The 15,028-nt window shown below is 39.7% G+C and overlaps 1 protein-coding gene across 1 annotated transcript in view; it reads right to left on the reverse strand.

Moving 5' to 3' along the window:
• Positions 1-11,298: 11,298 nt before the first annotated feature.
• The window catches only part of LOC126336012 (gustatory receptor for sugar taste 64a-like), a 154,710-nt gene continuing 150,980 nt past the window's right edge, over positions 11,299-15,028 (reverse strand). The window contains exons 8-9 of the mRNA XM_049999489.1: positions 11,765-11,952; positions 11,299-11,428 (exon numbers count right to left, since the gene is read on the reverse strand). Coding sequence (XP_049855446.1) covers positions 11,299-11,428; positions 11,765-11,952 — 318 coding nt within the window. The remainder of the gene's footprint in view (positions 11,429-11,764; positions 11,953-15,028) is intronic.

Below are 15,028 nucleotides of genomic sequence, written 5' to 3' on the forward strand. Positions count from 1 at the left end.
CAGCTTCATCCTGACTCACAACTTCACCACTTTCGAAGGCCAGACATACCAACAATTAAAGGGAACAGCCATGGGTACCAGGATGGCCCCCTCGTATGCCAACCTATTTATGGGTCGCTTAGAGAAAGCCTTCTTGTTTACCCAGGCCTGCCAACCCAAAGTTTGGTACAGATTTATTGATGACATCATCACGATCTGGACTCACAGTGAAGAAGAACTCCAGAATTTCCTCTCCAACCTCAACTCCTTTGGCACCATCAGATTCACCTGGTCCTACTCCAAATCCCATGCCAGTTTCCTTGACATTAACCTCCATCTGTCCAATGGCCAGCTTCACACATCTGTCCACTTCAAACCCACCAACAAGCAACAGTACCTCCATTATGACATGTGCCACCCATTCCACATCAAACGCTCCCTTCTCTACAGCCTAGGTCTTCGTGGTAAACGAATCTGTTCCAGTCTGGAATACCTGACCAATTACACCAACAACCTGAAAACAGCTTTCGCATCCCGCAACTACCCTCCCGACCTGGTACAGAAGCAAATTTCCAGAGCCACTTCCTCATCCTCTCAAACCCAGAACCTCCCACAGAAAAACCCCAAAAGTGCTCCACTTGTTACCAGATACTTACTGGGACTGGATCATACTCTGAATGTGGCTCTCCAGCAGGGATACGATTTCCTCAGATCTTGCCCTGAAATGAGATCCATTCTTCATGAAATCCTCCCCATTCCACCAAGCGTGTCTTTCCGCCATCCACCTAACCTTCGTAAGCTCTTGGTTCATCCACATGAAATCCTCAAACCACCTTCCTTATCCTCTGGCTCCTACTCTTGTAACTGCCCCTGGCGTAAAACCTGTCCCATGCACCCTCCCACCACCACCTACTTCAGTCCTGTAACCCGGAAGGGGTACACGATCAAAGGCAGAGCCAGATGTGAAAGCACCCACGTGATTTACCAACTGGACCTGCCTACACTGTGAAGCTTTCTATGTGGGAATCGCCAGCAACAAACTGTCCATTCGCATGAATGGACACAGGCAGACAGTGTTTGTTGGTAATGAGGATCACAGGATCACCCTGTGGCTAAACATGCCTTGGTTCATGGCCAGCTCATTTTGGCACAGTGTTACACCGTCCGGGTTATCTGGATACTTCCCCCTAACACCAACCTGTCAGATCTCCGGAGATGGGAACTTGCCCTTCAGTATGTCCTCTCTTCCCATTACCCACCAGGCCTCAACCTCCACTAATTTCAAGTTTTCCTTTACAAATGTCTGCTTGTGTCTGTATATGTGCGGATGTATATGTGCATGTTTGCGAGTGTATACCTGTCCTATTCTCCCCCTAAGGTAAGTGTTTCCGCTCATGGGATTGGAATGACTCCTTACCCTAACCCTTAAAACCCACATCCTTTCGTCTTTCCCTCTCCTTCCCTCTTCCCTGATGAAGTAACTGTTGGTTGTGAAAGCTTGAATTTTGTGTGTTTGTGTGTGCGTGCGTGTGTGTGTGTGTGTGTGTGTGTGTGTGTGTGTGTGTGTGTGTGTGTGTGTGTGTTGTTTGTGTGTCTATCAACATGCCAGCACTTTCATTTGGTAAGTTACATCATCTTCCTTTTTATATATAGGGAAACATTCCACGTGGGAAAAATATAGCTAAAAACAAAGATTCTGTAATTTACCAAACGAAAGTGTTGGTACATTGATAGAAACAATACCAAACACATACACATCAGGAAAGAGGGAAGGAGAGGAAAATATGAAACGATGTGGGTTTTAAGGGAGAGGGTAAGGAGTCATTCCAATCCTGGGAGCGGAAAGACTTACCTTGGGGGGAAAAAGGGACAGTTATACACTCGCACACATACACATATCCATCCACACATAACAGACACAAGCAGACAAGCCACTACAATCTTTATAAAGTTCTCTACGCCACTACATGAAATGTAAACACTTTGTTAGGCTTTCCTTTCCCTGTTGCTTCATAACCTGGGTTGTGAGTAACTAAATCCACTTTCCCTTCTTCCCTTTCTTTCCCCTCTCTCCTCCCTGTTGAAGGAACATTTATTCCGAAAGCTAGGAACGTATATTTTCGGTTGTTTTTTGTGTATCTATCGGCTGTGCTGAGCCGAGGTAAGTACTGGCCAGCCCCTCTATCTCTTTGTTAGTATATATAATGTTCCTGTGGTAGAGCTGTTATCCATACCAGCAGAAATTTTGTAAGTAAGAGTATATGAGACTCTAAGGGACACGCTACTGTCTGCTGTCTATACTACAGGTTTTAGGAAAAAAACTGACAAAAGTTTCAGTAACTCAGTTATACACACAGAATCACACTGAAAATCAATATTGAAGCCACTAAATATGATGGGACTTTTGTGTATTTGTGTTAATTTACCTATGGGGCATAGGCTCTTTAAAAAAATAAAATGTTAATATCACCAGTAGAAGCTAATTAAACTACTTGTTCAATGCTCTGATTCTATCCTTGACATGTCTAGATCCTTCTTGTTGACAGTTTTTTCAAATGTATGCATGCAAAACTCACCGTACTAGTATAACTTACATATCTGCAGCCACTACAATCTTTATAAAGTTCTCTACGCCACTACATGAAATGTAAACACTTTGTTAGGCTATGTTAAATTATATTCAGACTTTAATTTTTGATGTTGAAGATCTGGCAGTGCCTGTTTTCTGCAGTAATCTCAATCTGAAACAGAACCTAAGCATGCCATATAATTGTTCCCCTTTAAAGTATGTGATAGAAAAATAGGGAACCAGCTGCCTCAATCCTCACTCTGCTTCCTCAGCAAAAATGTTGGCATCCAAACATATTTACACTCTTTTGACACAGTACATTCTGAATCCTTTTCCCAGTCTTTCTTTATGGTTAAGCCTTCACACTTAGCATCTCCCTCTCACTGCCAATGTCTATAAATTGTCTTTCAATGTCTCCCTTTTCTCTCATTGATTTACAGTATATCCCATTGCTACAAACATTCTGGGGGTCCAACTTATTTTTCCCCTACACCCGTAGGCCAAAACTTTTAGTTCAAAATGCAGCCTGCCTTATACCTACTGCTAAAGTTCACAAGTTTGGGAGGGTCCAGACCGTCTCCTACTGGCACTGCCTCCTCTTCCCTCTGGCATTCTCTCTCTCTCTCTCTCTCTCTCTCTCTCTCTCTCTCTCTCTCTCTCTCTCCCTCTCTCTCCTACTGACTTTCAGTACAAAAAGCACAAATATGTTTGCATGCCACAATTTTTGGTGAGAATGACAGAATGAGGATTGAAGCAACTTTTCTATCAGAGTCTATTAAAGGGGAATATAGTCACCTGTTTTGCATTTTGACAGGAGCATTTTTCGGCTAGTTTCCGTCTTTACCCTACTACAGCAAGGTGTGCTAGTAATATAAAACGATTTCTAGTGGTCAGCCATAAACTGACAGGAAAAAAATTGTAATACCAAGAAGGAATTGCACTACATAAACTCAATTTGGTAAGTTAGTAGGTGTATTTCTACATTTGTAAGATGATGTCTATTGAAACTGCATGGCAGTCACATAAAAGTAGTTCTAGCAGTGCCACTATGAGAATTAAATTTGGGTTTGCTTTACATTATGCTTAATGGTCATGAGTATTAGTTACCTTTGAGATTGGGCCTGGTGAACTGATGTTAGTCAAGGACACCTTTAAGGCAACAAAGACACCATTATCACCACTTCACTGAGTTTGAATGAGATTGTGTAACAGGACTACAAGAAGCTGGATGTTCCTTCTGTGATAATGCAGAGAGTCTTGACAGGAATGTAGTCACTATACACGATTGCTTGCCGTGGTACCCATGAGAATATATGGCCACTAGAAGACCAACCTCTGGGCGGCCACATGGCCCTACCAAGAGGGAAGACCACCATGTGCAGCATGTGGCTGTGGCACATTGTAATGCAGCTGTAGCAGCAATATGACTAGCAGTTGGCACCACTGTGACATAACGAATAGTTACAAATTCATTACTTCAAGTACAGCTCTGAGCCAGATGCTCTGTAACATGATTTCCACTGACCTCAAACCATTGCCATCTGCAACTTCAGTGGTGTCAGGCAAAAACTTGTTGGATGGCAGTGTAGAGGTCTGTTGAGTTTTCTGATAAAATCTGTTTCTGCTTTGGTGGCAGTGATGGCCATGTGTTGGTTAGGAGGAGGCCAGTTGAGTGGCTGCAGCCAAAGCCCTCTTGTGGTTATCCTGTACACCTTGACTGCAAATTTGTATGTCAGTCTTGTAATTTGACCTGTTGTGCTGCCATTCATGAACAGCATTCCAAGGGGTGCTTTCCAACAAGATACCACTTGCCCAGATACCACTGTTGTAACCCAATATTCTCTGCAGAGTGTTGACATGTTGTCTTGTCCTGCTCCATCACCAGATCTGTCTCCAATCAATCACATAAGTGACATCATTGGATGACAACTCCAGCATCATCCACAACCAACATTAATCACTCCTGTATCAACCAGTCAAGTGCAACAGGTCTGGAACTCCATCCCACAAACTGACATCAGTCCCCTGTACAACACGATGCATGCACATTTGCCTATTTGCATTCATCGTCCTGGTGGTTACATTGGTTATTAATGTACCAGCCTTTCACATCTTCAATAGTTCATCTTGTGCTTACATTAACATGTGATACTGCAATGCTTATCAATTAAATACATTACCTAGACAAATGGATTCCTGAAATTTCAGTATTTTTTTCCATTGATGTATAAACAACAGACAAGTACATGTAATGTAAGGTTAACATAAAATTAATTGCTTTACATTTTTTTCTGGATACTTTGTTCAATGATTGCAGGTTATCAAAAACACTCAGCTTGTGATTTCGATCTTAGGTATATTTTACTGACTTTGCAGCCTTTCCAGTTTTTATAATTTTTGATAGTCATTTTAAGTTCTTTACAGGCATATTAAGACCATTTTCAGTGCTTTTTTTGTCACTGTAGTACCACTTTGGGCACACAGGGAGGAAGGGCCCATTATACAGAGACAGCAGGTCATAAAATTTTATTGGTGAAAAAAATACTGACTAAAAGAGTTTGGTGACATCATAACCATAGCAACGACACTAGAACGCTAGCCTTGTAATCACTACATCAATTAAAACTACATTTATGCCTCAGAGACCAGATATTAAGCATATTTTACATGCACTAGTACAGTAACTTTGAACCACTTGACATCAGTAACAGATAATGATACTGAAAAGTTTCAATGTTCTCTGAGAACAGTATTTTGAGAACATATGAAAATAGTTTTGAAGTTCTCCAAGAATATCATTTTAAGAACATATGGTAAACATTTTGATGATCTGCCATGAATATAAATTATAGAAGTGGCCTTTCCCTCAATTAGTTGCGAAGAATCATCGTTTTACAGGGCTTCCCAAGAACTGCTAATGAACAAATGGTGCTTTTCTAAGCTGCCCAATATCCATAAGAAACTGCGCAGTTTGCCTGGACTGGAGGGAGTGAGTAACATTTAAATTTTGACTTTGTACTGTAGGACTAGGTACAAAAATGGAAAATGGTCGGCAGGCCAAGAGCTATCCAAAACACTTCACCCCTTATCTGTGATGAAGCCCAGCTGTAACTGAACCAACTCAGGAAACAACAACTTGTGCATCTATCATTGACCAGATTCTGATAAATGCATGCAAATATGCCTATAACATACCAATGGCAGTCACAGGTTTTACTGACCACTACCCTCAAATTCTTATGATGGTTGTTACAGGAGACTCAGAACTCCATGGACAAAGAAGCACTGTAAGGAATTTCAATACTGGAGAAAAAGAAGAAGAAGAAAAAGAAGAAGAAGAAGAAGAAGAAGAAGAAAATTCTTGTGAAGGGAGAAAATTGGAATGATTTATGCAACTGTAATGATATCAATGAAAAGTATGATAAGTTTATCACCACATTTAAGCACTGTTTGAAATAGATTTTCCAAAGAATATAACTACATTTCGGGAGGCCCTTGTCACACGACATTTCATTTCATTCAATTAAAAAAAAAAAAAGAAAAAAAGAAAAAGAGAGAGAGAGAGAGAGAGAGAGAGAGAGAGAGAGAGGAAACAAGTGAATCACAAAATGTATAAAGATATCATATCAAACTAAGAGGAGACTGTATGAGTACTCAAGCAAAATACTAGTTATGAATTAAATGTCTGTGGTACTTCAAAGGATAGAAGTGAATACTAACACAATATAATTTTTTGGGGGATGAAACCCAGAAAATAACGAAGCACTGTGTAAGTCCAAGAGTAAAACTGAGGCAACTGAGACGATATAAAAAGGGAAATAGATGTAAGGTCTAGTGGGGACTGACAGACCCCAAGACTATTTTTCCTACACATACCTCTATATCTAGGCAGCAGATGGCGCTGGTGGTTTTGGTATTCTCTAATGGTCTGTAGATGACTCTGTGCACACTATTATATTGAATTCATTCCAAACAGTTTGTCAGTTGGGAGCACTCTGGGATGTGTGAGACCCCACCAGAGCGTTGACGTTAGTGTATTTTCCATTTAGGTGAACATTTTCTAGGAAACTTTCTTCCATGTTTTGCTCTTAACTTTTGTAATATTTGCAGGAGTTACAGTACCATGGCTTGTATGAAGCGTTTGACAGACGAAGAAATACAGCCTCTTCTGGATGACCCAACTCTCAGTGATATCAGTGAGAATGAGTTATCATCTTCGTCAGAAATCTCAGATGGTGTAGTGGTTGCCTGATGACATATCATCTTCAGATGAAACCAATGTCAACGAGGAAGAAGATTGTGTGCACACTTGTTATTTCAAATATTTCTATGCAAAGAATAAATGTTTTCTAGTGGAGCAAGAATCCGCCTGCACTTTAACGTACATGTGTGAATAACATTGTTATCAATAAAATAGAAAGAAACATTCTACATGGGAAAAATATATTAAAAACAAAGATTCCATGACTTACCAAGTGGGAAAGCACTGGTGATAGGCACAATTAAAAAAACACACAAACATACACACAAAATTTCAACCTTTCGCAACCCATGGTTGCTTCGTCAGGAAAGAGGGAAGGAGAGGGAAAGATGAAAAGATGTGAGTTTTAAGGTTGAGGGTAAGGAGTCATCCCAATCTCGGGAGTGGAAAGACTTACGTTAGGGGGAAAAAGGATAGGTATACACTGGCACACACACACATATCCATCCACACATATACAGACACAATATCCTGTATATGTGTGGATGGATATGTGTGTGTGTGTGCGAGCGTATGCCTATCCTTTTTTCCCCCTAAGGTAAGTCTTTCCGCTCCCGGGATTGGAATAACATGGCGTATTGTACATGCACAATTTAATTATGTAATCACACGTAATTTATGTATATACACATAGTTCATGTATTACACATCACATGTAATAATATGTATCTTATTTGATAAGTAAATGCAATTATTTGTAATAACATCTTATTTTCAGTCATGGGGTTTTTCAGACCCCACTAGAGCTTTAATGCATTTTTTTTTTCACCAGACCAGTTAAGGGGTAACAAGGGCTGATCAAGAACAACAATAAACTAACTGACCCTAGAGAAGTTACTAGTGTTTTCAACCATTATTTCTTAAAAATAGCACAGCAGTTGATAAATATACATCATGTCAAGCAGCCAGCCAATAAGAGAGTGCTGTCAGATTGAAAAATTCATGCAAGCACATTATCCACATGTCCAGCAACACCTGAGGAATCATCTAAAATTATAAAGAGAGTACCTAATAAACAATCAGAGGGTGCTGATGAGATACTAGATGTTATCATCAAAGTTAGTGCTACATTTGTTGTAGAACCTCTAGCAAACATAGTAAATTCATCATTTGAGACTGACATATCATATTTCTAAACAGAATGAAAACTGTAAAACTAATATCTGTGCATAAGGAGGATGCCAAATTCAAAATTGCAGATTATAGGCCAGTTTCAGTTTCATATGGCTTCAGCAAATTTTTTAAGAAATGTTCATTAGAAGATTAAGAGCTATCTTAAGTAAATAAATGCTTATAAATGACTCAGAACATAAGTTCAGAGCTGTAAAGTCAACTTTTTTCCTGCTAGAGTGCTTTTTGTTCTATGACTGTCTTGAAAGAAGTAATATATATCTGTTCTTGAAACAAAAAATAATGTCTTCCTTGTAATGATAAACATAAATGCCATCTTATAGACTAAAAATTTACAGGTATAATGATAAGGCAAATAAAATTCTCTATTTATTGAATAAAAGAGGAATTTATTCTTAAAAGAATAAATATTTCTTGAATAAGTGCATAAATGTACTTCCACAAACCTCTCGGTCAATATAAGAACCAGCTAAAACTAAGACTTCTGTGGCCACAGAAGTTCTGTCTCGTCAGTGCCTCTCTCAGTGGAGGGATTGATGATTGTCTCTCTCCTGGATCAAAGATCAGTAATTTGTTTAGCAGGGTCAGAGAAGAGTCAGTGAAGTAAAGTGCCCACAAAACCACAGACAGTACAGGTACAAGATGCTGCTAGATGGATTTTGTGCAGTTTGTTGTTAGTAGGTATCTTGTCACTTCCACCATGTACCAGGATGACTTGACAGTACTAGGCAGTTATGACACAGAAGCTATTCCTCCAAATAATGTTCCATCTCTTATTTGGCCATTTCTGTTCCACTGGGTTTCTTCTGGCAGTTTTTGTCAGGAAGTTATAAACTACCTTGTATGTCAGACTGTTGGAACTTGAATGGCAAGGATGGTCTTTATAAATGCATCTGAACTCTAAACAATAATCTCTTACATCTGGAAACATTCAAGGAGTCATTGATACATCAGTGGGTGGTTCCAGCTGACTTTGGCCCCATATGTCTAATAAAATCCTGGCCGTGTTGCCTCTTGCACTAAGTAAATTGAGACCTCCTTTTGTATTTGGCAAGACCAAGATTTCACAGCTGATCTTGAAGATAATATTCCTCATGACAAATCAGCAGAAGACCTTCTGAATGCTGGCAGCTACAGGGGGAAGTGTGGGAAGGATCTGCACCAGGCAACTAAATTTGCTGGCAACTGTAAGTTTAATGGTCTGAACTTTTTTCTGTATATTAAGTTGCCTGTTCTCATACATTTTAAGGAGTGCCCTAACATGATGTAGCATGTCTGCCCAGTTACTGGTGTTCATCCTGGCTGTGTTTGTGTCCAGGTGTATACTCAGTGACTTAACATTACTGATGATGTTGCACCAATCTTATGTCCTCAACATTGCAAATGTTCATTCCGATTTGCATAAGAACAATTTTTGTATCATATCACTTGGACCCAGATGCTAATGCAAATTCCTGAGGGGCATGGCCACCTGTTATAAGATCTTGTTGACTTGTGAGTACAATGCATAGGTCATCTGCATAAGCTATACATCGATGCCTTGTATTACCAATCACCAGCCCTGATGCTTCGTCTGTTAATGTGGTCAGGAGGGTCTCAACAGAAATGGTGTACAATGCTATCAATAAGGGACACCCCCACCTGATAACTGGCTTGATTGTTATTGGTTGGATTATGTTCATGAACTGGAGACCAGCACCCAGTGTGTATGGTAGTATATAAATAAATATGACTGATGCAGTCATACGCTTTGTCAGAGCCCAAGAAAAGCAGTGCAGCAGATTTCTTAGACTCGATAAGTAGTGGTGATGTCCTGAAGGATACAGGTGGTGTTTGTTATGCTCCTCCCAGGAATATCACTATGTTGATCATCATACTTAGAATTTCTGCATGCCAGTTTTCACAGCTCTAGTCATAATTTTAAAATCAGCATTCAGTAAAGTAATTGGGCATATTTTGTTTAGTTGTCTGCTGTTGATCCTCTTCAGTATATATGCACCATCTTAGGGAGTTATTTGGAATGGCCTGTAATGTATCCCCGAGAAGCTCCCAGTAATGCTTACAGAACTTCACTGTCAATCCGTCTGGTCCTGACGTTTTCTTGTCTGTCCCACTGGAGGTGACACTGTTGATGTCTTCTTTGTCAAGAGGAGATTTGAGGTATCTGCTTCCTCCATAGTGGGACAGGTGAATATCTTATGCATCAGGGCTTCACAGATTTGCACATTTACTGTTTTTTTATGGTGAAAGTCACTGAAATGTGTGTGTACATGGTTTTGAGCACATCGTTAGTACTAGTGAGTTTGTGTCCTGCTGCATCCAAGACATCAGAAAAAAGTTAGTGTTGCAACATTGACACACTCTGAGAAGGTGGTACAGGGAGGCAGTTTTCTGAGACACATCATTCTTGGGGTGCATGCAGACTGTATAGCCTTCCAATTCTGTTCCCTGAACTGCCGTTATTCTTGTTTTACATCTCTTAATGTTGTGGGCAATCTCAGGACTGGGGCAGTATCATCTTTATATAGTTCTTGTACGACTTGGTAATATGTTTCAATTGTTTGCTCCTGCCAAAACTCCTTTTGCCTGGCATAAAACATAGTTGCGGATCTTAGTTTAGGCTTAACTACCTTTTCCCATGATACGAGTGTCGTACTGAAGCGAGGCCAGGATCAGAGATCTTGCTGCCAGGTGTGGGCTATCCCACATCCATCTTGTTTCTCATAAAAGACTAATATTGAGCTTCCAGTAACCTTTCCCATAGTTGAATGTGCAAAACGTAAATTCTATTGATGCAGCTCGTAGGGCAGTGGGTGACGTGAGTGTACATCAGTTGGTCACCATGTGGTCCCTCTGACACATCACATAGCTGGAGGCCCAGAACAAGGCACCCAAGTTCTTCACAAATGTCGGTGTGCAGAGTATGATCCTTAGCACTGAGCGTATAGTTAAAATCCCCTCTGTGAAGAATGATGTCAGAGTGGACAACTCAGGGACCTTCGTTCAAAAAAAGTCATCCTGCTCCTGCCAATGGTAGCTACCAGAGCCACATAAATACTCACAATTAATAGTCTCTTAGTCTTGCAAGATATGTCTTTACCACTGGTTAGAATATTGACACTGGTGACATGAATACCTTCACAACACATAACTGTGGTGCCAGTTGCTTCCTCTGTACTGATGTTAGTAATTTAAGCATAACCGGAGATGGAAATTTTGGTTAGATCTTCTTGAAGTGGTACAGTGTCAGCATGCATTCCATACAAAAATTCCTGCAGGGCATGTAGCCTTACAGCATTTTGGATATGGTTGATGATAAGTCTGGGGGCTCTTCATCTAACCACCGATTATGAGGTTCTCAGTAACCACCTGGATCATTGTCAGGCCACCAGGACCCATCACCTGGAGTTGTAGGTGGGGGTGGGGATGCACTTTCTGTGTCCATTGCCTCCAGGCCATCTTTGGTGGGAGGAGCCCCTGCCATAAACCTGGTGCATGGCTGCAGCACCTACTCTTAAGTTTCTTGGCAGACCTGGTTAATTTCTTTTTTTAACAGTGTGTCTGGATCCTGTTTTTTCATGACACAATTCTTCTTGCTAGTGGGCAAAGATGGCGTGTCACAGTTCTTTGATTTTTCTGTAGTGGCCTTCTTTGCCATGTTCAGACTGGTAGCAGTATCCACTGGTGTGTATGTGAATTCAGAAGAGCTTTTGCAGGTTCCTGAATATGTTCCGTCATGAGAGTTTCATTTGTGACAGTTGTGGAAGCTACCGTTGTCTCAGTAGGAGATGGTTCCTTGATATTCACAGACTGTGGAATCTCACACGGGGGCAGTGCTCTGCTCTTGTTCTGTGGCTGCACTGGGGCTGCCATTGTTGTGCATAAACACTGCCTGCACTGCAGCCAGCACTGGTTCAGGTGTGTACCATGTGAGTATGTCTTTTAATATGACAGTGAATGTTGGTGGACCAGAAGCTGGCATTCCCCCGAGGCCAGCACTTGCATGGACAGTCTGCACGGAGATGATCAGCAGAGTTACATGTGGCACATGTGCAGGGTTGTCCCTCACATACAACCAAGCCTTTATAACCTCACACAATAATGAATGATGGGATATGCTGCATAAGCTCCATCCTTACAGTCCAAACACCATTCTCCACAGTAAAGAATCTGTTATCCTTCCAACATTTGCGTGCAATGGTATACACAGTATCATATACGAATAAAGCTTCCTTAAGTTGCTGGTCCACAATTTCAAAGGGTTGGTTGTAGACTTTACGTTATGCAAACTGAAGATGCAAATGTAATTGTAATGGGACTAACCACCCATCACTTGTAGTGAATTAGCAGATCCATTCATCTGATTCATGACACAAATACACACTTCTTAACTAGGAAGGCATACTGCATACCAATAACCTATTCATTGGGAACACCAAGATCTTCATGTAGAAAATAATCAAAATTATGAACTTTGAATCATGGACTGTCAAAACTAAAACCAAACCTCAAATTACTCATATGAACTTCAGGATCAGTTATCACAATTCAGGTTCTACACAAACACTAAGGTAAACAGAACTGTAGTGAAGTGTGTGCTGCAGATATCAGAATGCCACAGCAGCTCAGTCAACCATTTTTACCTTATTAAATGAAATACTAACAGCAGTGGATGATAAGACACAAGTAGGGTTGGTGTGTGTGTGTGTGTGTGGAGGAGGGGGGTGGGAGGGGGGGGGGGGGGGGCAGGAGAGACAACATCACGTCCTGAGAGTTTCTCCTGGCAGGTCACACCAGAGATGAGAAAATGAAGTACATTTATTTTTTACTATCTACATGTAACTCTTCTGATGTTTTATGTTGTCCTCAGCATAATTTCATCATCATCAACATGCAAGTTGCCCAATATGGCGACAACTGAAACCACTTGCAACTCGGCAGCTGAAATTCCCCAGGTGTTGATTCCCAACCATCAATACTGTACAATCATTTCATTTTTGACTACTGCATTTAAGCTACACATTTGCATGGAAATAATTGTTCAGATTGGTCCCCAAGATCAAAAATGGCACATCTGTCAGAAAATGGTGAAATGGGATAAATCACTGAACATGTTTTGGGGTAAATCTCAAATCTCCAACAACATGACACCAATTCTTCAATGATAACCCTGAAAAAGATGACATTCAACACATAGTGTGTGAGATTATCTCACCTGATGATACAATTCCGCCGTTTAAATTAATAATTTAAGGGAACTCCCTGATGAAGCATTAAAATCTGTGCTTCTAATGTCCAATAAAGAAAGAATGGAAGAAGAATGGATGAGAAAAGAAAAGTTTGCTATTGAGAAGGGAAGATGTTCCAAAGAAAGAATGTAGTGTGCAACACAAACAAAATGATGTAAGCTAGATTTCATATCAATGCCAGGAAAGGAAGAAAATATATCAAACATTCAGTTGATTATTCCTCAGAGTCAGATTCAGACTTCTCACATCATGGCAGTAGCTCCGATAAAGACATGGATTTACTACTTTGCAAAGAAGTATCCAGAAAAGAAGAACAAGAGCCTGTGACTTCAAGGAAGAATCAGAGGACCTAACAAATTACACTATTTCCTAGGTACCTAGACAGCTTAACCACAGTAACTCTTTCAGGTTCCCATGTAACACAATAAAACATTCATCTGAATATGTCATTGGTTAACAAAACAATTAGATTACAAATTAGACGGTTTCCTTATCACTATTTACATTTCTTCAAAACAGTTTTTATTAGGGGTGTTAGTAAGATGTTCTTGTAATGTGTAAAAGGGATTTTGATGTTTTTAGCTGAAATTTAAGCTTCATTGTGGGAAGGTCTTACCTGTACTGGACAGTGCAGAGGCTAATTTTAAACCTGCATACTGTGGACCCATTTCTATGGCTGCTGATTTAAAATTTCTCTTTATATCTGGTATTGTGCTGATGCAAACCATAACAAATGTTGGGCTACAGGCTTTTAACAAGTAACATGGCTTTTGAGTGTACATGTCTACTTCAATTAGCACACCAGTTTTTGGAAACAAGCTATAGCATGATTCCTCATAGTTTGCTCCACAGATGATTTTTATAGCTTTCTTTTTTTGAAGTAGCAATAGCTTATTTAGATTTGCTGTTCCCCAAATTTCTATTCCATAATTCGGATCAGGGTCTTTAGGGCAACAGTGTCTTTGCAGAACTCGCTAATAACATATATTCTTAGACAACTTACATGCTAAAGTGTCAACTTGTGTCCCATTTTAGACTGCTTTGAATCGTTAAACTGAGGAATTTTACATTAAGCTTTTTTTTAATTTAATTTTTTTACTAATTCATTGCCAATGAATAGTTTAATTTCGTCATTAAAACTACTGTTGTTCAACTCCATGAGACATGTTTTACTGGTGCTTACATTTTAGTGACTTTCATTAAAGTATTGAACAGTTTCATTTGTCACATTATCACAATGGGTCTGTAGTTTGTTAAATGATAATTTTTGTACAAGTATTTAAAAGAATTATGTTCAAATTTACAAGACATTTCAGATCAATATTATGTTGGGTAACTTTGCTACAATACAACAATGTTACAAAAGATTATTTCAAATATTTTTATTAGCAGTCACTCATTCTTATCTATGTTTGCCTGAAAGGGGACAAAGGCCTACACTGTGAGGCTTTACCCTATGTTGTGAGGTAAAACACTGCAATTTTTGTTTTAACTAAATTGTAAATTTATCTGTAATTAATAACCATACAGAATTGGAATTCAGATCATTTATAGGTAACAAATCAGCCTAGGACTTCAATTTGAAATTGCGGGAAAATCTACTCCTCATTGATCACATCTATCCTATCTGAAATATTTTGTGATCTCAGTAAAGCTTGTGATGAAATTGATCATGATATCCTCTTGTATAATTATAGTATTTTTGGAATTAATACATGTGGCAAGATAAGCCATTAAAGCTTATTTTCTCTTGGGAAAGAGGTCAGGTGTTGATGAATGGATGCAAGGATGCAAAACACTTAGTCTATACTAACTGATGTAGCCCACTTAGTGGTGCAG

This window comes from Schistocerca gregaria, chromosome 2 (assembly GCF_023897955.1).
Source record: "Schistocerca gregaria isolate iqSchGreg1 chromosome 2, iqSchGreg1.2, whole genome shotgun sequence".
NCBI lineage: Eukaryota > Metazoa > Arthropoda > Insecta > Orthoptera > Acrididae > Schistocerca > Schistocerca gregaria.